Here is a 25,287-nt window from a genome sequence, read left to right on the forward strand (position 1 = left end):
GGTCTCACGGTTTCGATGCTCGTATTTTTCCACTGTGCTGAATAAACGTGTATTCTTGCTTGAAGCTGTACTTTTCCAGTGGGCTCGGTTCACATGCTTATCTTAAGGTTTCATGCCAGCAAGGCATCTTCTTTTTCTCTCCAAGGTCAATCTGCAGGTGCGGACAATGGAAGCTCTGAGAGTGAGTTAATTGGCATAAAATGTTGCAACTTGCGTACCCATCTCCAAGGATAATGTATGCTTAAGTAAAAGCTTGTAAACTGTTGTTTTTGATTGGTCAATTTGAAGCTAACCTATGAACCCTCCAATGGAAGACCCTACTGGATTTGAACTGTTGTCTATAAAAATCAGGTGCACGAGGAGAAAGTAGCCATTGCAGCCATTATAGCCCATTGCGCTATTGATGCCACTGATGCCCTTGATGCCGTTATCGCCATCGACGCCATTTTTGACGGAGACCCTGGTGCTTTCTCTAATCGAGAGAAAGAGATTCTTGCCCTAGAGACTTTAACTTGATTCGTCCCTTGCATGAAGTAGTTTGTCCTTAGTCTTGCCGCCGTAAGGCAATTGCCCCGTCCACCCTACCCTTTGCCCCGTCCCAATGCCGATTGAACCTGGTACCTGCGAGACGAAGACTTCCTTGAATGCTGATTGAATTTTGGTAAATATGAAAAGATATAAATGTACAAATTGCATTGTGTTTCCTTTTTAGGTAACCAACTGCTGATTTTGATTAGTGCCCTAGTTAGAAGTTTTCCAAATTGATGTTGCCAAATTGTTTTGCATGAAGTCCCACATGCTGATGCTAATTCGAGGTTAGGTGAGAATTCATTCGATGCACGATGCAATTTTGAGATCTTGCTATGCTGATCAATGTATGCAATTAGCTCATTACAGATTATTGTTTTAGTAGTTTGCGTTGCCATTATAGAAGGCATTGTTGTTCAAATGCTGCATAGATTACATCTCTTCCGTAGACATGGACAGCTATTAATGTTCATTTACATTTATCATTTGGTGTTGAGACACATTTACATTGTGCTACCTTTGTTAACATAGGGAAATAAATTGACTAACTTTGCATAAAACTGGTGTGGTTATTCGCGGCCGAAAGGTCACGGTTTCGCCGAAATTATGTCTGGATTAATTGTGAAGTGTTATGTTGTTCGTGGTACTGCTTATGTTCGTTATTGATTGTCGATTATTGATTACTGAGTTGACAAGATTGGTTTTCTCTCGGGTAAGGAGAGTCCCACTTGGTCAAAAGATTCATCGACTCAAGAGCGTCCCAAACACAGGTAAATTGTTAACACGGAACGCTCTATCAGTAGATGGTAGCAGAGGACGGTTTACGCCCTTTGGGACCCCTACTCGAAAAGTACATGGTGTTGGGACCCGTTTGAGAGGTTGAATTAGATTTTCTTTGGTAAAACAGATTGAGAGAATGATGATGGGCTAAGTCCACCGCGACTTTCCCGGGATCTCGGAGCTTGCGAATGGAAAGAATGGAGGTGTGAGATCAGCGTTGGCGGTACTAGTGATGGTATGAGAGAAGTTAGGGTTTTGCGCTTGCACAGCTTATTGCCGCAGATTGTGTGAAAAGGTTGCGAGGATTTTCCTTTTTTTAGAGAATAGCGGAAGTGCGACTCCGAGTGTAGGAGTAGGGAAGTCGTCGAACTTCATAGAGGATAGCGGAGGTGCGACTCCGAGTATGAGAGTAGGGAAGTCGTCGAACTTCATGTGCGTGTGGCGCTTTGTGCAGGAAAAAGGTCCACGTGGTTGTTGTTGTTGAGACGGGCCCTGCGAGGTCAAGAGACTCCGGAGTATGTTGAAAAGTGCATGAGACACTTGTTTATGTTGTGGTCTGGTCGGTTTAATAGGTTGATCGGGCGTGGTCAACGAGTCGGTACGCGTGTTAAGGGAGTGAAAGAAACTTCGACTTCGGGCTTTGACAAAATTCTAAGTGCACTAGAATAGATCATTGACAAGTTGAGAGTAGGTCTGCGGGTCAGATTTGCTTGCGAAAGTGGGGACCGAGAAAGATGGAATAACTGCCGAGGCTAGTGAAAAATCCCTAAGGTCCTGAAGCGATTGTGTTACCCTTCCTGTAGTAAATCGACAGATCTGTTTTCTTATTATTTTGGTTGCTCGCGATATATGCTAAGTTGTTACGAGAGGAGGTGAGTGAAGGAGGACAAGCCGCGAGGCTTTGTCAGCCGCAGTGTGTGTGTGAGTGTGACGTCACTAGGAGCCGCGCTGGGATAGGTTGGTTGTAGAGACGGGTCGCGCACGGATTGGACGCAGTCTGTGGGACTCGATTGGAAGGGGAAAGGCAGGTGAAGAGTATTCCGGGAATAAAGTCACCTATTGATTACAACTTTTGTGAAATAAAGACGAGAAAATGAAGTTCTTAAAAGCATTTAAGAGTGCGATGAAGGGAGAGTCTTACATTAAAGCCAGCGTAGGAGAAGAGACGCCACCCGAAGGTACACCAGCTTACATTGTAATGGAGGAAAGGGGGGTAGCTCCGTGCCTTTGGCTAAAGCAATGGCACAAGTTGACAGAGAAACATGGGAGCGTAGCGTTCCCGATACATGGGACATTCAATATAAGGATTCTAGAGAATTTAAGATTCGCGATGTACGACATGAAGGTACCTCCAAGGCCAGCACAGTTTGAGGCTCTAGCAATTTGGGAGCTAATGGCTAGACAGCAACAGCAAAAGAAGTTCGAGACCAGGATAAGAAAGGTAGAAAAGACATTAGCGGATGCTAGGTGGGACAATGCGCAGAAAGTGTGGAGGTCAGATGTATTGCAGGGGATAAAGTTGTTTCCCGCAATTGCCAAGGAGGAAGAGGCGACAGGTAAGAAAGCTACCTGTAAGACCGACAAAAGGTGTTCCAAAGATAGAGAAGATGAGTCAGAGGATGAGGAGTTCATCACGCAGTTGCTGAACGATCGTCCACCACCTTATGCAGAGAATGAACAAGGTCCAAGTACCAGTTCTGCCCCTCAGGCACCGGTACAGAGAAGTGGAACCCCGAATTCGGAAACTACATCGGGATCTAAGGACCCGAGTCTACTGTTCACCCCGCAGATACCGCAGGTTAGGAGAATATACCCAGATGTGCCTGTGTTGAAACCAGCAGAGAGTTATCAGCCGCAGGTCCCAAGATACTACAGCAGTGATCCCGGTGCGGGAATGGTTCTAGACCCCACCGTAATGGGAATGCAGAATGGTCACAACCTGACGCTGACACAAGCCGAATCGACCCAGCTTTTGATGCCTCAAAAGCAGATGCAGGGGGGAATTACACATGCTCAGATGACGGGGAGTCAAATGGGCATGCCGGCAATGATGACCCATGGTGTGGGAATGAACATGCCTCAGAGCATGGGGAATGGACAGAACCCAGATGCGATATCACTACCCATTACTGTAGGTCCACCGGTACCTTTGTACGTTCAGCCTGCTAACTCAGGTAGGAGCGGTCAGGGATCAATGATGCAGAGTGGGATGGAAAGGAGGTGCATAGAAAACACTCCAGGGATAACTCCGATATCGGCTCAGCCAACTGGACACGGATCCTTGATGGAGTTTAGTCCCATATGTGCTCAGTCCACAGTGGTGAGGTCGAGTCCCCCACTGGTGATACCGCTATCATCACAAACTGAGAAGTTGCCGCAACCATCAATGGCAGTCGATGTGAATGCAACACTGATGGGGTTGAATGCGCAACAGCTGACGCAGTGGTTCAACAGCCTGAATTCCACACAAAGCCCAGCCAGTGGGACGGGAGAAGACTATATGAACAGGGTCAGGTTGAAAATGGAAGCAGGAGAGTTGGTGGAAGGGACTATGGGTGTGAATAGGTTAGAGTCCTACACAGAAGAAGAGCTAAGGTACCTGTGTCCCAGGATTACAAGAGAAGTGAACAAAATACATAGAAGGTTGCAGGAAATAGCTGACAAAAATGGGGTTGAGATAGACAAAACAAAACACTTGAGCAGGAGCTATAGGTTAGATTTTGGGACCACAGACTTTGAACACATGAGGTCAGCAGGTATGAAAACGCACCTTAGAGAGTTGCTGCAGAGTGCGCAAGTGTGGAGGTGTCTAGACAAATGGGAGAGCAGATGGGTAAAGAGAAAGGAAAAGAAGAAAGACAGTGTCCCAGAGAACAATGAGAAAAGACGACAGAGCAGTGATGCAGTAACTATGTTACCAATGAGAGAGACCGCAGGGGGAAAGTTGATACATGTGCCGTGGCACAGAAGTGACATCCAGTCCTTTACAGATGATTTTCCCAAACTAAGAGAGAAACCGATTGAATGGTATCAGCAGACTGATAGGTTTGTGAAGCTTGCGAAATGTCTTTGGGAAGACCTGAACACCCTCTTTGAGATTGTGGTTCCGGCAGATTTGTGGGAAGACTGCAAAAGAGCTGTAGGTTGGCCGACGAGTGAACCAGAGAGAGACAGGGATACAGGTGCACCATCACCTATGGTAATGAGTTTGTACTATAAGGTGATTGAGCACTTGAAGACGAAGGTTCCCGCGAAGAATGTGGATTGGCAAAAGATCGATCGAACTGCCCAAGAGGCTAAAGAGTCGATTCACAGTTACTATGAGAGGTTGTTGAAGGCGTTCAAGAACTATAGCGGTACAGAATCAATAGAGGCGAAGGACATGCTTCATTTTGTGTTCAGATTTGTGGAAGGGTTGAGACCAGAGATAAGTCAGATGATAAAGTCACATTTGATTTGCTGGCAGTCGAAACCGATTGATGAAGTGTTGACGTATGCGAAATACTGTAGCGACGAAATTGAAGTGAAGCAGAAAAAGTTGAAGGAGAAAGTGATGGTGATGCAACTTAAGGCAGCTCAGACAGGTTTGCAAGGGTTGCAAGGGTTTTCACAGCAGGTACCGCAACTGCAGCCGCAGTTACAGGGAAACATGGCGTTTCAGCCACAAGCGAGAGGCAGAGGCAGAGGAGGTTTTGTGAATAATGGTCCGGATTTAAACACTGTTGTGACTGGTGTGCAGGCGATGAAGAAGGTAATGCCGTGTCACGTGTGCGGAATCGTCGGACATTGGAAACGCGAGTGCCCGATGTTGGTGCAGGAAGGTGCAGGTGTTGGTCAGCAGAACAATGATGTCAATGCATTACAGACAATGAGGGGACCGAAAATGAGAGGTCCGAACCCAAATTTTCAGACCGTAAACCAGCTGCAAGGATTACAGCCCATGCAGCCGCAGCAGATGCAGATGCCCCGTATGCAGATAACGCAAATGCAACCAATGCAACAGCAGTTTCCCATGGTACCTAATCAACCAATGCAAATACCCTTAGCACCAATGAATCAGCAGCAAGTGATGGTTCCTCCACAGGTCTCGGGTCAAGTGATGAGTACAAATGATACAGTGCAACAGTTCCCATTACACAGTGAGAATGGAATAAACGATGCATGGGAGAGTGAAAGCTCAGATGAGGAGGGAAATTGTGTGCTTGCAACATCCTTGGAGGTCGATCAAAAGGGTCCGTATGTGGAGGGAAGAGTGATGGGTCATCGTGTTTCATTCTTGGTTGATACAGGAGCCACACGTTCAACTGTTAGGAGCATTGAAGTACCAAACTTGCCCCTCTCAGGGAGAACGGTTCAAGTAGTGGGAGTAGCGAACAGGCACCTGACGAACCCAATCACAGATCCAGTACCAGTCAGCATCGGTAACTATCAAGGGACACACAATTTTGTGGTCTGTGACTCAAGCCCAGTAGCACTGTTAGGGAGAGACCTATTGTGCAGATTGGGATGTTCGATCACGTGTTCGAACAATGGAATTAAAATTGAGACGAACAGTGATGGGGAAGAGGAGGACAGTGAAGAAGAGGACAGGATAGAGACTGTTGATGAAGCATATCCTTTGATTAACCTTTTCCCAATGATAACGGAAGAGGATATTCCAGCTGAATTAAGGGAAACAGTGGGAAAAGAAGTGTGGGATATGACAGGAAAGGAGGTGGGATTGGTGAAAGGAGTGGAACCAGTGAAAGTGACCGTAAAGCCCAATGCAGTATTTCCCCAGACACCACAATACCACATGGCACAAGACACCCTCATGAAAGTCGCCCAACTAATTGACGAGTTTGTGAAACAGGGAGTATTGAAAGAAGTGCTGAGCAGCCCATGTAATTCACCAATCATGGGATTGATAAAGCCGAGTGGAAAGGTCCGACTTGTGCAGGACTTGAGAAAGATAAATGACATTGTTGTTAAATGCTGCCCCGTAGTACCGAACCCAGCTGTGATAATGTTTCAAATTCCTTGTGATGCTGAGTGGTTCTCAGTCATCGACTTGTCACAAGCATTCTTCTCGGTGCCTCTTCATGAGGACAGCCAATTTCTTTTCTGTTTCAAATTCCTAGACAGGGTTTACAGTTAGTGTCGAATTCCTCAAGGGTTTTCCGAGTCACCATCGATTTTCAATCAGATCCTGAAGAAAGACTTGGAAGCATTAAAGTTGCCGTTCGAGTCGACCCTCGTGCAGTACATTGATGACTTGCTGATCGCATCCAAGACAGAAAGTGACTGCACAGCTGACACCATTGCCCTACTGAACCATTTGGGAGGAAATGGACACAAGGTGTCTCCTTCGAAATTACAGTTCTGTCAGAAGAAAGTGAAATACTTGGGTCACCAAATAGAGAAAGGGTCAAGGAGAATAATGAAGGAGAGAATAACGAGTATACTTCAAATGAGTCCACCAAAGACGAGAAGGGAGGTGAGGAAGTTTTTGGGAATGGTGAGCTACTGTCGCCAGTGGATTCCCAACTTCTCGGCTCTAGCAAAGCCTTTGCTGAAACTGACCCAGAAGGATGCGTTGGATGCAATTGAGCTGAAAGGAGATGAGATGGATGCTTTTATTGAATTAAAGGAATGCATGTGCAGGGCTCCAGCTTTAGGTATGCCTGACTACACGAAGCCTTTCACATTGTTTTGTCATGAACGTGATGCATGTTCTTTGTCTGTCTTGACACAAGCCCATGGTGGCATAAACATACCAGTAGCATATTTTTCAGCTACTTTGGATCCGGTCGCAGCAGCACTGCCAGGGTGCTTGCGCGCCGTAGCAGCAGTTGGTATCAGCCTCACTCAGAGTGAAGGAATAGTGATGGGACATCCAGTAACAGTCATGGTCCCTCACTCAGTTGAGATTCTTTTGACCCGCTCCCGAACGCAGCACATGACTGGAGCAAGACTCACAAGGTATGAAACGATAATTCTGGGCTCACCGAATGTGCAGCTGAAAAGGTGCACTACGTTGAATCCAGCAACCTTGCTTCCTGGGGAAAATGCTGAAATTGAGAACGCTGAAGATGTCGAGCACGACTGTCTTCAGGTGACTGAATTTTGCACAAAACCACGACCTGACATCCGAGATACTAAGCTTGATGAAAATGATCAAATTGTTTTTGTTGATGGGTCGTGTTTAAGAGATGCAATGGGAGTATTAAAAGCCGGATATGCTGTATGTACTGTAGCAGGTGTCCTGGAAGCGTCCTGGCTTCAAGGAGTCTATTCTGCACAAGTAGCAGAGCTTGTAGCCCTTACAAGAGCATGCCAATTGTCAACATTGATGAAGGTTACCATTTACACTGATAGTCAATACGGGTTTGGGATTGTGCACGACTTTGGGCAACTATGGTCACAAAGAGGTTTCCTGACTTTTTCAGGGTCCCCAGTGAAAAACGGGGAGAGAATAAGGGAATTGTTACATGCCATTCAAATGCCAGCCGAAATTGCAGTGGTAAAGTGTAGTGCGCATACAAAAGGACAGGACTATGTTTCCCTGGGAAACGCGTATGCGGATCAAGTCGCAAGATTTTGTGCCTTGAACTGTATATTGCTCAAAGATGAATGGAACTCGATCACTGAGCCAGAGCTTGAACCAGCCGAAGCATTTGCTTTAAAGGTCGTAGACACAATGGATGAACTAAAAGCATTGCAGAATAGCGTCAGGGAGGATGAAAAGGCTTCCTGGATTAAATCACAATGTGTACAGAGACCAGATGAGCTGTGGGTTTCAAATGAGGGAAAATTTGTCTTACCGAATAGTCTCTTATCGCAGCTAGCGCGGTTCTATCATGGGCAAGCTCACCTAGGGAGAGATGCCATGATAAGATTGTTCAAAACAGACTGGTTTAACCCCAGATTTCGTCAAGTTGCAGAGGCCGTCTGCCACCGATGTGTCACTTGCCAGCAGATGAACCCAGGAAAGGGAACTGTCGTGAACATGGGACACATTGGCAGGGCAGCGGGCCCATTCAGCCGAATGCAAATGGACTTCATTGAGATGCCTGTGCATGGTGGTCTGAAGTATGTGTTGGTGATTGTGTGCATTTTTAGTCACTGGATTGAAGCATACCCCACACGTAGAAATGACAGCCTCACAGTTGCTAAACTATTGTTGAGGGAGTTAATACCACGTTTCGGGTTCCCGATCTCTTTAGAATCAGATAGGGAAGTCACTTCAATAACGAGGTGATAAAGTTACTTTGCGAAGCGCTGAACATTGAGCAAAAGCTGCACTGTAGCTATCGTCCCGAAGCATCAGGACTGGTGGAACAAATGAATGGTACCCTGAAATCAAGAATGGCGAAAATATGTGCATCGACAAATTTGAAATGGCCTGACGCATTGCCTTTGGTGTTAATGTCAATGAGAAACACCCCTGACAGAAAGACTGGACTGTCCCCGCACGAAATCCTCATGGGCAGGGCTATGAGACTTCCTGCAGTTCCCGCAAACGCGCTTTTGAATATTACAGATGATATGGTGTTAGACTACTGCAAAGGTCTGGCTGATGTGGTTCGCTCTTTCTCTCACCAGGTGGAAGCGACCACCTTGCCACCGATCCAAGGTCCAGGACACACACTGAAAGCAGGTGACTGGGTCGTGATAAAGAAGCACGTCAGGAAGTCGTGTCTGGAACCCCGTTGGAAAGGCCCTTTCCAAGTGATCCTGACCACAACTACTGCTGTGAAGTGTGCGGGAGTTCCCCACTGGATTCACGCCAGTCACACAAAGAAAGTGTTGTGTCCCACAGAAGAGGAAGTTGAAGCGCTGAAACTGCCAATACCTGATAAAGTGCCGAGTGCCGTGGCAGAACAAACCAGAACTAACAGCGAACAGGCAGTAACAGAGGAGAGAGAAACATTCTCTGAGGACGAAGCAACGAACTCACTTGGGGAAGACCAAGGAGAAACCTCAGACAGCGACCAAGAAGCTGAGTGTAGCAAAGAGCCTGAAGCAGCCGAAAGTGACAAAGAACCTGACGAAAGTAACGGGCTCGAAAGAGGTGAAAAAGCAGGAGAGCCTGATCAGAGGAGGGCTTTCCCAGAAACAGACGATACAGAAAGAGGTGAGAAAGCAGGAGAGCCTGATCAGAGGAGGGCTTTCCCAGAAGCAGACGGTACAGAAAAAGAAAAGGAAAACGGGACTGATTCCCAAGAAGAAAGGGACAAAGAAAAACAGAACGAAAGTGTTCAGTCTTCATCAGAAGAAAGCGCAGGTCCATCAAATGGTCACAGTGCAAGGAAAAGACCGAGCATATCACCAGAAAAACTGAGAACGAGGAGAAAGTCGATAGACTGTGAAGGGCCAAAGGTGAAAGAGAAAAGAAAGGAAGTGTCTGTCGTAGTACCAGCATCAAGTGAAGGGAAAGACTTGACCAAAGAGGAAAGTACCAGTGAGGCAGAATCAAAGAGAGAGGCAAAATTGAAAAGGAAAAGAATACCAAACAGGAGGTATTCGGTCCAGAATGGGCATATGCAGTCAATGACGATTGGGCTGACGAATTTGTATCTCTTAGCCTCGAGAACGAAGAAGAAGAGATACCAATAGAAAAGAAAAGTTTTCTAGACGCTGTTGATTGAAAAGCTGGTAAAGGACATTGCTTGCTATAACCTAACGTGATACAACCAGCTGAGAACTGGCTAAAGAGACATTGCTAAATCAGATGAGACATTTGTTAACCGGATGAGACTTTGATAACCTGATTGACTCTTAAACCCGAATTGAGACTTTGCTGCTAAACGATAAGTGACTGGCCTCCTGAAGAGAACTGTGTGAACATTGCGCTTGTTCAGCTTTGTAACAAATTGCTACCTCGTTTTTTTTTTATAAGTGTTTTCAGCTCTCTGATTCTATACAGATCATGTCTAGATACGCTACACAAAACGGTAGAATGAAATATTGTAAATATGTGTGTGTCGGCTTAGTAGTTGCATGTATAATAATAATAATGGCAATAGTGCTTGGAATTCATGGAAAGGGGGAGAGTGAGAAAATTGATGCTACTACTATTGCTCCTGTTCCTGTCACTGAACTATCTGCCTTGAAAAGACTAGAATTAGATGAGAGACAATTGCATGAGAAGAAGGAGCTTTCATATAACGTTTTCTATCGCTTACTAACAGAATATGTGGAGACTATGGATGCGAAAGATTGTTACGTGTGTACACAGATACCGACATCGGTAACGGAAGGGGTGACTTATCATAACATGCCTCTTACGTATGGGATTACATGTAGTATAGTAACTTCTAGATTTTATGGTCAGACTAACATACAGTATTTTTATTCAAATTATGATGTCACTTTTGCATATGTACCTATAATCACGCAGCTAAGCCAGACTGCTAAAGATTGGGATGCTAAAATAATGAGGGAATTTTTCGAGCCAATGCTGCCTTTTGAAACGGCTCACGCTCATAGGGAAAATCTTACCTGCTCGCTTACCGCAGTAGAAATAAGCTTCTTAGATCGCACAGATGATAGAAGAGCACAAATGAATGCGAAATTAGAAAAGGAACTACACGAAAGGACCTCAGTAGATAATTATGCTTTTGCTGCAATAAAAACACAAGGGAAAATAGCTTTAGATGCTTGGCATGTAGGGAAATTTTGTATATATCGTGGTGAGTCTTATTATGATAATATTTTTGTGGGTGCGAGTGAATGTAAACACACGTTTATCTTTAAGGCCAAATGGACATTCATGCTGAACGGACTTGACCCTGTCATACCGGGTATATATTACATTTGTGGGCATAATGCCTATTATCGTCTTCCAAAGGGTTGGTGGGGGAGATGTTATTTGGGTATAGTGTTCCCCATAGGTTTATCAACTGGATGACCTATCGGTGATTCCAAAGAAGTCTGGATCCCATCGTATCCAGAAAAGAGAGACCGCAGCTGCTGTGGTAGGAGATATATTTGGAGCCATGATTCCTTCATTGGGAGTTGTGTTGAATTCCATCAAAATACGGAAGTTGTCTACTATAGTGGATAACATGTTGACAAAGTTTTCAGGTGCTATAATCCTGATGGATGCTGAACTTGCAGCGGAAAGAGCTATGACTCTTCAAAACCGGCTTGCCTTAGACATTCTTTTAGAAAAGGATGGCGGCGTTTGCAAAATGCTTGGTGCCCGACACTGCTGTACTTATATTCCTGATAATAGTGTGAAGATTAAAACAATGCTTGCTAATCTAACAAAAGAAAGTGCAGATTTGAAGGAACTGAAAGAACCAGGAGTTTGGGAGAAGGTTGGAAAAGGAATTGCGTCAGTGGGACATTGGTTAGGAGGGATTTGGAATGGAATTTTGCTGAAAATAATACAGGGAATACTAATAGTACTAATTTGCATCTTTGGGATTTGGGGAATAAAAAGGGGAATAATAATGATAATGGAGAGAATTAAAAGAAGGAAGGAAGAGAAAATAATGAAAAGAATGGCAGAGGAGTACAAAGCGAGAACAAGGGGAACTAAAAGGCAAAGAGAACTGACAGAATTTTAATGGAATAAAATTTGTGGGAATGTTTTGTGTGATGACAAGTAGTCATCAGAGGAGGGATTGGTGACGCAGGAATGAAGGTTTTACATTTATTAGCGCATAAACGTAGTATTGCAATAATCATGTGTGACTCTAACCGAACTAATAAAGATTGTACGGGGACAAAATGTGCCCTCAGAGTAGTTTGCCAACATTTATAAGCGTGCTTTATATAACGTGGTGTATTAGAAATGTACTAATCCGACATAATCGTAAACGTGTGCCATGATTTGCTCGTTTAAAATGCATTAGCTTAGCCTAACTTTAGTAGAGGCTTCGGCCTAGTTGCTTGGTCTCACGGTTTTGATGCTCGTATTTTTCCACTGTGCTGAATAAACGTGTATTCTTGCTTGAAGCTGTACTTTTCCAGTGGGCTCGGTTCACATGCTTATCTTAAGGTTTCATGCCAGCAAGGCATCTTCTTTTTCTCTCCAAGGTCAATCTGCAGGTGCGGACAATGGAAGCTCTGAGAGTGAGTTAATTGGCATAAAATGTTGCAACTTGCGTACCCATCTCCAAGGATACTGTATGCTTAAGTAAAAGCTTGTAAACTGTTGTTTTTGATTGGTCAATTTGAAGCTAACCTATGAACCCTCCAATGGAAGACCCTACTGGATTTGAACTGTTGTCTATAAAAATCAGGTGCACGAGGAGAAAGTAGCCATTGCAGCCATTATAGCCCATTGCGCTATTGATGCCACTGATGCCCTTGATGCCGTTATCGCCATCGACGCCATTTTTGACGGAGACCCTGGTGCTTTCTCTAATCGAGAGAAAGAGATTCTTGCCCTAGAGACTTTAACTTGATTCGTCCCTTGCATGAAGTAGTTTGTCCTTAGTCTTGCCGCCGTAAGGCAATTGCCCCGTCCACCCTACCCTTTGCCCCGTCCCAATGCCGATTGAACCTGGTACCTGCGAGACGAAGACTTCCTTGAATGCTGATTGAATTTTGGTAAATATGAAAAGATATAAATGTACAAATTGCATTGTGTTTCCTTTTTAGGTAACCAACTGCTGATTTTGATTAGTGCCCTAGTTAGAAGTTTTCCAAATTGATGTTGCCAAATTGTTTTGCATGAAGTCCCACATGCTGATGCTAATTCGAGGTTAGGTGAGAATTCATTCGATGCACGATGCAATTTTGAGATCTTGCTATGCTGATCAATGTATGCAATTAGCTCATTACAGATTATTGTTTTAGTAGTTTGCGTTGCCATTATAGAAGGCATTGTTGTTCAAATGCTGCATAGATTACATCTCTTCCGTAGACATGGACAGCTATTAATGTTCATTTACATTTATCATTTGGTGTTGAGACACATTTACATTGTGCTAGCTTTGTTAATATAGGGAAATAAATTGACTAACTTTGCATAAAACTGGTGTGGTTATTCGCGGCCGAAAGGTCACGGTTTCGCCGAAATGATGTCTGGATTAATTGTGAAGTGTTATGTTGTTCGTGGTACTGCTTATGTTCGTTATTGATTGTCGATTATTGATTACTGAGTTGACAAGATTGGTTTTCTCTCGGGTAAGGAGAGTCCCACTTGGTCAAAAGATTCATCGACTCAAGAGCGTCCCAAACACAGGTAAATTGTTAACACGGAACGCTCTATCAGGCTCTAAATGGGGTGCAGCGAGGCCCGGTGCCATTACACATGCTGGAGTATTGTTACCTAAGCCCACGATATTGAGGATGAAACCACAAACCACACCATCAGTAACAACAAATAAGACGAAACAATGAGCAACAGAAGACTGCACTGAAACTCACAAACTTTCCAAAATTGAATGATGCAACTCAAAATATGCATTTGCGCTATCAAGCCCTTTTGGAGTGTTCCCCTTTATATGTTAGGTTCTCAAGGCTCCCAGAAAGCCTCCACTGTACACCCTCCGAAACCAGGAAGTGGCGGAATCCAATGACCTCACTCACTTCCTGAATCCAGGCACAGATTGAGTGCTTGTGCAGCCGCTCACTAACCACTACCGGAAGGAGGCAGGAGTCGCCCACGGATCAGCTGCTACACGGAACACCGGACGAGCCGTCAGAGAGTGCCTGCCTGACGAGGGGCCGGGTGCCGCTGCCCAGGAGCCCCGGCATCCTCGTGTCTCGATAGGAGACCCTCCGACAGCTGATGGACGCTCCAAATATTATGGTGAAAAGTGCCACTTCTAGCGTGTGTCTCAGCGGTCACCAACATAACAGTGCAAAGCACCCTTTTAGGTAGTAGGACCCGGAAATAATCCTACAGTAACCGGATTATTCACGACTTTGCCTCCCTTTAAGTAACAAACACCAACTTTGATTTGTTTGTTTGTTGCTGGCTCTAAAGGGGGGAGTTTGTTTATGGCTCATATGAAGCATCAAATTGTTTGTGATCAGAGGAGAAATCGCGGTATCCGTAGTCGTTTGGGGTAGTTTCGTTTCTAGCAGACTTTAGGATAAAGTGAGCGTTAAAGAAGTCGGGATTAGTGAAAGGGCATCAGTTTGGGGTTTGAAAAGAGAGCTGGCATCAGACTTAGGGGGCAACAGGAAGCAGCGGGAGGATGTATGGAGTTTATAGGGGGGCTATTTGGTATTCGGTGAGGTCGAAGGCTGTGGGGTTGAGTAGGGAGCCGCAGGCTTAGGGCCGGATGGGTTTGGTAGGAGACTGCACTGTTTTAGGATAAAGGAAGGGGCAGCGGGCGGACTGCAGGTGCCGAGGTGCTAGCGGGTAAGAGTGACCAGTGAGTGGTTTAGGTTTTTCGTAAAAGCGTCATTCCTTTGTAGTTTGTAGAGGGAGCCCTACAATGTGTGGCATGAGGGACCAACATGCTGTTTTATTCGCTTGGCTGTATGTAGTTTGGGGTAATTAGCAAGACAAACAGCTTGTTGGGGACTTTTAGAAGAAGTTGAAACACGTTCAAAGATTCGAAGACGGCAGACACCGGAGTCAGTAACGGCTCCTTAGGTTGAATAGAAGGGCAGCAGGCGGTTTTGGGACGGCAGTGGCAGGTGTTAGGGGTTAAAGGGTGGCGTTAGAGAGGACAGAAGGCTGGGGTATTCGTAGGGGCTGCTAACTGGCGTGGTACCCAAATGGCACGACCCGACGGACTAGTAAAGGGACAGCAGGTCTTTTACAGTTTCTGTAAGGTCAGAAGTGGGCGATTCCGGACGGAGGTGCGCTGTCGGGGCGGATCGGGCCGGTCAGCATGCTGTTAGGAATTAGAAGTGGGTGCCGCGGGTTCTTGGGGGTTTCTGTGGGGGTTGTAGCGGAATCTGCAGCTTGTTGGAAGTATGGAGATGTGCCTGCAGCAGGACACTTGCTGTCTGGGGTTCGTTGGGGGCAGGAGGGCATTCGATGCTGGGTAAAGAGCAGGTTGTATGTTGGCGACATATCCCGGAGGCTTTAAGGCATTTGTATTGTCACCTTTTTCCCCGGGCTCACATGTAAGCACAGTATTTTTATTTATTTATTTAATGCGTTTTTATATAGCGCAGACTTTACCCGAAGGTGTCAGAGCGCTTCACAATAGGCAAAGTAAAGATACAAGAGGAGAAAAATTACAAGTGAGTCTGTTACAAAAACAAGCGTTACATTACAAGAGGCAATCGTGATAATTGTGCACGTATCAAGAGCAAAAAATAAACGAGGTAGCAAACGATACGTTATGAGAGGAAAAAGTGACGTGTGCAGGTTACAAGAGTAAATAAAGTACGAATAGAGGTAAAAAAAGTTGCAATCAATGGTAGACACTCAAAACACTAAAACAATAGTTACGTTACATGAGGCAGTGGTGGCCGTTGTGCATGTATCAAAAGCAAACAAGATATAAGAGGTAGCAAATGATACGTTGAAAAGGAAAGGTGCAGTGTGCATGTTACAAACGAGTACAAGATACAGGTAGAGGTAAAATACTGCACTAAATGGCAGACACTCAAAACACAAAAACACCCTGGGAAGGCACTTCTATAGGCATGGAGAACAGAATATCCTATAATGGAAGAACTTCCTTCTGAAAACAGAGGGCTTGAATTAACTTTGGAAGTGTCTTTGAAGGAGGAGAGCTTTGAGGTCAGTTTTGAAGGCCTGGGAAGAGGTGGTGGTCCGAAGCTGAGGCGGAAGTGAGTTCCAGATTCTCACCGCGTTGCCTGAAAAGGATTGGGCCATCAATCTTTCCTTCTTGAAAATGGGAGGTTCAAGCAATAACTTTTCTGCATTACATGATGGTCTGGAGCCCCCAGAGAGTTTCAGTTTATTCACCAGGTAGCGAGGGGAGGAGGAGTGCAAGGCTTTGTGGGTGATACATGCAGTTTTGTAGATAGATCTTGCCTCTATGGGAAGCCAACGGAGGGTGGATAAAATGGGTGTGATGTGGTCGCTTCTTTTGGCCCCATATATGAAACGAGCTGCTGAATGGAGAATAGACTTCAGGGGGGAAAGGTGGGATTTAGGAAGGCCAGTAAGAAGAGAGTTGCAGTAGTCCAATCTGGAGAGAACCAGCGCTTGGACCAGGGTTTTAAGGTCGTACTCCGGGAAGAAGCGACGAATCCCCCAAAGAAGGCGCAGTTGGTGTCGAGCAGACTTTGCAATGGAGTTAATGTGGGAGAGTAGATTAAGTTTTTTGTCGAGAATGACACCAAGGGATTTTGCGCTCTCGACAATGATGGGCTTATTGTTCATTAGATTGATCTGATCCATCCATGTTTGCACTGGGGGATGAGAAAGGGAGGAGGAAAGGAGGAGGAATTCTATATGTGACCGCAGGTTGTTTTTAACCCTCCATGCACGTACACTCTTTATCTGAGAAAATAGCACAATAGAAAGTTGTCTTTGGTCCTCTTATTCGCCCACCGTCATACCTTTCACTGCGTAAAAACGCGAGACTGCAGGAAACAAACACACCAACGACAAGTTAAAACAAGCATTGGCAAAGCCAGCCGATCTCACTTTTGGGAGCTACTAGCTTCTCCAGTGGGTCTAGCCTGCTGTGCAACATGACTTTTGAAAAGCAAAAAAAACAGGCTTATAACCTGACCAGCATTGTCATTTTGTAGGTTTATGCACACACCTACAAAATGACGCAAGCGTTTTTTTCTATTTATTTTCAGATCCAAGTTGGTTCAGAAAAGAAAGAGAAAGAAGAGTAGCGTGGGTGGGTGGGGAGAAGCAACACGAAAGGGTGCAGGACTGGGGAAACGACAGGAGGGTGAAGCAACACGAGGGGTGGAGGGGCGGAAGCAATACTGAGAGCATGGATTGAGGGAATGAACACAGAGGGCGTGGATGGGGGAGGCAAACAGAGAGAGAGTGTAATGTGGTGGATTGGAAAAGCATACAGGCAAAATAATGCGGGGGATAAGCGCTCACGACATCACAGAGGAGGGCAGTAGAGATTCACATGGGGAGCAAAAGAGCAACGCAAGCGAGTGCGGCTGAGTGTAGAATAACATGAGGGGGCCAGCAGGAAAACACTGGCACTACTGTAGAGCGTTCAAACAAAAATAAACAAGCATTTGCAATGCAATAGGACTCACGTTTGCTCGAGTTAGAGCTATTAGCATTTTAAATTCCTAACTGGACTTTTCTTGCCACTCAAATGGAAAATTAAAAGTAAAACAGTTGACATATGCGAGCCGATTCAAAGCGTCATGCCCGCCATGCGCATGAGGGAGGGACACAAAAAGAAAAAGAAATTCGCTCGCAGTCAAACATATTGGCAACCATGCAATTATCCATGTAACAGGGGCAGTCTGCAAGGTGGTAACTAAACCACCTGAAGGAGGGACAAATGTAAAGCATTTACCAATGATAAAGGATTTTTGAAAGGCAAGCCCAGGAATGAATGAGTGTGTTGGGCTTGTGGTGGGCATGGATAAAAGCCCACAATACTTACAACAGGTCAAAGCGCTTGCGCATTCAACCTAAAAAGTAACGCCTGAAAAGGGAGCAGTGGAACCACACAAGCAATGTGTACATTTTCCAGGTTAGGGACTAACACAAGAATAGGACAGAAATACCACACACACTAATGCGACGCAAGCAAATAAAAGTAACAGTGAAGCCAACCAATGGTAAGCAGTGGCCGTGATCTAAGCCCACTGTAATGTAACAATGGGTCTTGCAAAAGAAAGTGCTTGCACTGTCTAGTAGGCGAGGTCTAAAAAAGATGCACTCAGCACATATTTTTTTACACCTTACAACCAGTTTAAAAAGGTATTCACTAAGTTTTAAACATCTGTTTATAAATGTTATAATTTTCAGACAATTATAAGCTCAGTTACATATTGATATATGAAAAACATGCATATTAATTATAGAAAATAAAACCGCCTTCAAAATGTTCTTTTAAAATTTCTCTGTGACTGTATTATTTGCTTTAAAAAAAAAAAAAACACACATGTTGTCAGGAGGCCTCTTCTGATCACAACCCTCATCCATCAGCGCGCATTTCAAACTTAGCACAAAAACGTTTTAACCTCACATATCATTCCTGGTACCATCTTTTTTTAGTTCTACATATACATTGTTAACAGCTTGTAGTTTCTGAATGAGTATCAAGTTATCGATTTTATATTAATTTGTACACTTCCCATAATTATAAGCTTTGCAAAATAAATGTTTTTAAATGCTTGACATGTAGCTTTATTATCTAAAACATTCATTGCTTTACATTAGACAACAATTTGATGTAGATGTATATTTGCTTTAGATATGAATACATACCTTGTATACTTATATTACGTTTTTATATATAATAAAGTATTTTTATCAAATTTGTGAGTAAAGTAGGCCCATTCTCTTTTACATGAGAGATGTCATTGGGGCGTAACATAATTTCTGGGATGTCACTTCCTGTGAAGTCACTGCATGTGATGTCACTATTCATGTAATTGATCTGCACGCTGTTTTTTTTTAAGGACTTGTGCCCTGGGTTGCAGCACCCTGTTTGTTTTTCTGTGCATGTAGCAGGCTATACTTTATTAAAGGACAGCAGGTTTGGCATCACCTGATGGGCAGAAACAGGTCGGTTGTACTTTAGCAGCTGGGACATTGGCTGCCTGCACTTTAGACAGGGCCTCAGACATTGCTTGATTGAACTTGGAGCCAGCAGGCTGGTTGATTATCAGCAAGTGGAGCAGCAGGTTTGCACGTCAGCAGAAAGCCAGCAGGTTGGTTGTACTTCAGCAGCAGGAGCAGCCGACTGCTAATACAGGTACATGTGGTACATTTAAATGGGTAGCAAATTAGTTGAAGTTTATCCGGCAGCAGCTAGTTGTTTGTAGTTTAGCAGATGATCAACATGTTGGTGGTACACTTGCTGCCAGTGCATTAGGATGGTGTGGAGCTGCTCATACGCATTTGTTGCACATATGTTTTTTGCAGGAGTCTGCTTGCGTGCCGCTCTGGACTATCAGTATGCCATCTACTGATATCCTCCTCCTTCTTACTCAAACACCTCCCAGGTCAAGCCATTATATATTGTAGACATCAAATTCTACATGGCACTTCACTCTAAAGGTGGAGACAGCCTAAAAAAGTTTTTCCCACACTTGGCTAAATGTCAGCATAAGCCCACAGTAAGGTTGTACCGCAGTGGCAGAAGCAGGAAACTAACTGTGTGCCTTTGTACTACGTTCTTGATGACTGCTGCCTCTTCCTGTGCATGGGTTATATTTTTCATACATTCTAAGAATGACCCATACCTTCGGAGTTAGCACATAATAGGAATGTTTTACAGTACATGAAGCAAAACACCAATTCCGGCTACCCTTTTCTCCGTCCATTGCAACTGTTTGTGGCTTTAAATTTTGTTCTGTGGTTGTGTCCTGGCAATATTAACTGGGTTTACAAGTACACCTGGAATGTGATTGATTATTTAAGGTTTGGTAATGCTGCAAGCTCTATACACTAGCCCTGAGTCAAAGTTGGTGTTTGTTACATGTTTGTACCTGACTTGACGGTGTCTGTGCCTTGGTGAGATGTAGTAGTTTTCCACATTGGTAGGTTGTCTATTCATATCTGAAGGAGAGTACGCAAGTGGGATTTCTTGTTCACTGCTCATTGGGACCATCATGTGAAGTGCCCAGGGACTATGATTATCCAAGGTGTAAATTTTGAGCTCGTGAAAGGCGTCAGGTTGAAAACTTTGGAGCCTAAATCCCTCCACAACAGTGCAAGCTTCCCATACTGCCCTTCAGTGTGCACGGAGGCTGTTGATGACAGGGAGAATGGCTTATTGGTGTCATTTCTCAATTATGGCTTAGCTGTATGTGTCAGCAGAACTACAGTAAGGTACACATAGTCCCTTTCCTCTTCCTCATGTGGCTCTGATTCTTCTGTTTTTTTGCAGAGTCAACCAGAATAAATCTTTTTCTCCAAGATCACATGCTCATCTCAGAAGCTGTGGTCTCCTCGAGTGCTAGAAAAAAGTTTAATCCTGCACATTCTGCTAGAGCCATGGCAGGTATTGCGGTACTTTTGTGCCTGTGCCTTATATTTCCTGAGCTGATGAGCGGTCCTCCTTTCCAATACCAGCCAGAGCAGATACACCTCTCCTACCCAGGTATGTCCTCAACTTGTCTGACCGCAGTGTGAGAAAATATGCTTGGGGTGCCTGTGTGTGTCACCTGTTTATCAAAGCCTTTCCTATTGGCATAGTCTAGTGTTAACCAAGTTGTGTTTCACCTGTCCTTGTGCAGTCTTAGAAGATGCACATTTTGTACCAAACAATGCTCCTCACCTTCAGTTGCTCTATTTTAGTGCATACCTCATCTCTTCCAATCAAACTGGAGCCGAGGTGTCTATCTAGTCTAGTGTTCTGTCTCAGATGGCTGAATCCGGCCAGAGTATGTATGTTCCCCATTTGTCCAAGCCTAGCTCTTACCATGTCTTTGCCCAATCCTTCGTAGCCCAGTCCAACGAGATACAGTTCTCCTATTCATGAATTTGTCTAATCCACCCCAACCAGCTAACCTGTCCCTTTCATGTATATGTGTCACCTGTCAAAGTACACACTATTCAGGTATGTGCCTCCCCACCGAATCAAAGCACCTGGTCTAACTAGTTGTGGTCTTATGTGTGTACTTATATGTCTGTGATATCCAGGTCTGTGTGTGTTTGGCCTGTGCAAGCTCATTCAGTTTCCCCATCCAGGTAATCATTGGACCTGTCTCAGCAGATGATCTGATGTCTCCGGGTATGTCTTATCTATTCAAGCAGACACAGCTGGCTCATCCTATTATTTCATCCCTTGTATTGTACAATTGTCCTATACAAGTATGTTCTACTTGTTATAGCTCATAAACTTTTCATACCCATATATGTTTCCCATCTGTCCGAGACCATCCAAAGCTGATGCAGGTGCCCCAGTAATGACTTGTCCTTTCCAGGTAAATGATTGACCTCTCAAAGCATATATATTTATTCTATTTAGGTGTGTGTTTCTTGTCCACAGCCAAACAGCCAACCATCTGACCCATCTGTGTATCTGTTAGGTACAGTTTGTGTTTTGTACGTTAATAGGCTTTCGGCCAAAGAACAAAATATTTGGTTGACCTAGAGAAACCCTGGTAAACGAAAGAATGTGCAGAATACCCCTCTTAAACCTACCATACATATCCATTCACCAAGGTATTCTGCATAACTGGTTAACACCTGCGTGGGAAGCCCCATTGCACTTCACTATTCACTAAATTGAAAGAACAGCTCACTCCAACCTTGATGATTTAATAGAAGTATTTGTAGCGTTCCTAGCAAAGGGCACAACAGTTTCTACTAGCTGCATGTAAAGGCTGTAATCAGTTTAACAAAGACCATTCTCCAGAATCTTTGGACCTTCTGCCTTAACATAACATGAATGGGAAAGTGCCCCTGACCAAGAGTCCCGGCCTGCAGTGGCTAGGAGAGTTCAAGCCATGCTCCTCTTGCACTGGCTGCTACTTTTTGTTGCACAGACGGATATGTCACATTCATGTCCTACTATTATAACAAGTCTCTGAGTTCAGTTTGTGCCACCATGTCAGTCAACCGTACCCGGGACAATGCTTGGTTCAGTCTCAGTTATCAGGCATAACAACCCCTCAAACATTGTCATTATGGAATAATTCTTGTTATAAGCAAGTAAATATATTAGCTTCGTCCTACACTTGTGCCCTCCTTCTGAGTTAATCATGATTACTACACAGGCAGGAGTTTGCACCAGGATCAGAATTACAACTTGTGCAAAAGTGCTACAAAGGCCTGTTAGTTTTTCCCACCCCAACATCAGCAGGTGAAACCTGTGCGCGGGGAAACGAAATATCCCAAGTTTTGAAACTTAGAAAAGAGATAAAACGTGGTATTTCCATTTAAATAATCCATTAAGACCTGCAGAACTCCTAATGATATGGTAATATTGCCTCCTGGAAAAGACTAAACCACGGTATTGGTAGTGTGTGGACTATTACTGCATCATTTTACCACCACCCTAATAATGAGGGTGTTAGATCAATATTTTGCCCTTCAGAAGAACAAGACCAGTTGCAGTCAAAAAGGAGGAACGTTGCGAATCGTTCTGATTTACTGTAAATCCAGTTGCAGGGAAAAACATTTATTTGTTCATGCTTGCCAACAATTTGGGTGATAGTTGATGTTTTAAATGAAGGTGGGGGAACAAAACAGGGGAGCACTGGGTTATGCGCAACGGCAAAGGATGTTGTAGTGTTATTTCCATTTTAGACTGAACATTAAGTCAGCAGTTTCATTTTTAGCCTCCAGCATAGAAGACAATTATTTAAAAAATGTGTTAGGTCCCTGAAGACAGATCTATTCGATGAGCTGGTTGGTTAAGCCTCTAGCGATGTACGTACTCCGGAGACCACCTTCCTTGTATGTTTTGCCTGCTCCCTTGACGCAGTATGAAGCCTCTCATAGGCTGAACAACAGCTACGCAAAACAGCAAATGCAACATATTAATGAATCGTCATTTAAGTGCGCAAACCCGTGCACAATGCCATTTTGTCGCACGATCACCTCTGGTAACAAGAATAATAACGTTAAAATGCCGAGTTGTGCAATAGTCATCGCCTTGGCCATCCTCCATGCTGGGCTGTCTTGTGCACGTGACACCAAAAGTGAAGTGACCAACTTCCTCATACACAGTCATAAAGAGAAGTTAAACTGGATTTTCTCATAACAGAACAAGTTAAATTATGCTTTTTGAAAAGTGAATACGAGACACAACAGGACAGCTACTAAAATGAATACAAGAAATAAAATAGTACCACATGGCTGGCACCCTTATGGGGGCAAGGGCCATAGTCAAGCCCTGTTCCTCATTGTGGGCAAAACAAACGGTGGCCTGGGATACTGCCCGATTAATACCAGTGGCGATTAATTCAAGCCCCTCACCCATCACTTTTTTGTTTACTTCAGTGCGATGCCTCAAGTCAGACATGGGCCCTGAGCTCACTTTGCACTGGAAATAAGCTGCACCGACTGAAGAGCATCAGTCAGGTTGAAACCAGACTTGTATTGCATGTCTTCCGGTTCAGGGAAGACGCGGCCTGTCTGGGTCTAAACTGTGGTGGTATGGTGTGCAAAAAAAATGGACTGGGATGCAGCCCCAAGTAATTACCAGTTGCTTAGATTACTAAATTTAATTCGGGCATTCCATCCATCAGTTTTTCATGTAGTATAGTAACAAACTGAAACGCACCTTTTTTGCAGAGTACTATAGGGCCACAGTAAGTATGATACCATTCGTGGTTGTTAATTATGTGCTGACAGTTGTTCGATTGCAGCAAAATTTCCACCATGGATTTTGTGCCATCCAGTGGCTTTTTCAAGGCACATTTTTTTGTTGCGAGTAACCCATTCAGAGCTGTAGTAGTTAGAATATCAGTGGTACTGGACATGGTTGGTTCTGGCCAAAAATGTGCTTGGTTTGTAGTGCCAATCTGTTAACTGTTTTTCACATTGCGTTGGAAGCTCACTCCGGGCAAGCTACTCCCTTTTATTTCAAGTTCTATCATAGACCTGAGTGGTCACTCAATACATACAATCCAAAATGCCGTGCAGTCTGTGACTTTGGGCACTGCTTGTCCTTTTCAGTACCGTTACACCAACCTTGAGACTCTGGAGGAGTCTGCCATTAGAAGTATTAATTGTAAGGACTCTGGAATTGCCCCATGTATGTTGCATATATTTGGTCATAACCAAACATCTCCTAACCATTGAGGTTCGGGTAACTACTACGGCCATGAGTCTGATTACTCTCAATAACAATCTGCGCCTTGGGAAAATCCCTGAAAGGGACGAAGCATGTCTTAGTTGTTTTGCTACAACCGAACAATTGTCAACAACATGATTAAAAATCCATGAACAGAATACAATATTGCATACTTACTGTAATATATCAGCCTATGAATGATCTACATTCATTATAGAGGAGTGCTTCCATTTGTTACTATGTTACAGTTGTCTAGTTGAACGTTGCATCCAAACGCATCAGTTAACACTGTTGGTAGCTAAGTGCTTAATGGTCACAGCACCCTCTCTATATCATGTGTGTAATACGTATTGAACATTGAGTGAGTTGGTGTTGATATGCAACTAGACTTAGCATAAGCTCATTCTAATTTAGGAAGAGGTTTAGTACTTTAAATCCTAGTCTCTGAGACCCAGTCTCCTATTCTCCAAGACCCAACGAAATGAATTAGAGCTTTAAGTACTCAGAGGTCGCTAACACTGCAATTTGCTAAATTTGTTGCAATAGCTAAAACGTTTTTCCCACTATTTACCAACCCATTTTACTCATAGCTGAATTTATACTGATTCCTAAAACTGGTCTGCGACTGGATTCTGAATCATAACTTGGAAGTGGCGTGTTGCGATTCTGAATCAGATGTATCAGTTGTTTGTTACCGTAATTGTGATTTCAAACCACTGAACTGTTACTGACTTCTCAAGGGTGATATGTAAAGGGTAAAGGATCCCATTTGTGAATTTTTGTACAATTCCGAAGGAGTAGGCGATGGTCCAGGAGACCACTGCTATCACTCATGAAACTTTAAAAGAAAAAACATTTAAAAGCACCCTCAGTTTTTAAGAAAAACAGACTGCTTTTAAACATAAACATTGTCTTTATTTAAAAACAATCACTGACATGATGGTCTGTGGAACCTTGTAGGCCATTATCCCTGCGATGATGGCTTATCATAATGAGTTACAATTTGCAACCCACCTCATGAATATTTATTAAGTAGGTTAGATTGCAATTCCACTCTGAATTGTAATGTTGTGACTCAACCTATTAGTACATTAGTTTATTTTCAAAATTCCATATTGGCCATAAATTGTCACCAGTTTTTGCAACTAGTATAATAATACATCTGTTTCTGAGGCCTAAACGCTGTTATAAC

At 44.0% G+C, this 25,287-nt stretch overlaps 1 protein-coding gene across 2 annotated transcripts in view; it reads left to right on the top strand.

Annotated features, from left to right (window-relative positions):
• The first annotated feature begins 13,834 nt into the window (after positions 1–13,834).
• Positions 13,835–25,287, top strand: part of ACP7 (acid phosphatase 7, tartrate resistant (putative)) — a 68,481-nt gene continuing 57,028 nt past the window's right edge. The window contains exons 1-2 of one of the 2 annotated variants that reach the window (XM_069206910.1): positions 13,835–14,059; positions 20,238–20,450. In XM_069206910.1, the coding sequence (XP_069063011.1) occupies positions 20,273–20,450 (178 nt within the window). In that variant the 5' untranslated portion in view covers positions 13,835–14,059; positions 20,238–20,272. Of the gene's footprint in view, positions 14,128–20,237; positions 20,451–25,287 lie in introns of both variants that reach the window. The other variant, XM_069206911.1, reaches the window with a different exon arrangement.

This window comes from Pleurodeles waltl, chromosome 9 (genome assembly GCF_031143425.1).
Source record: "Pleurodeles waltl isolate 20211129_DDA chromosome 9, aPleWal1.hap1.20221129, whole genome shotgun sequence".
Taxonomy (NCBI): domain Eukaryota; kingdom Metazoa; phylum Chordata; class Amphibia; order Caudata; family Salamandridae; genus Pleurodeles; species Pleurodeles waltl.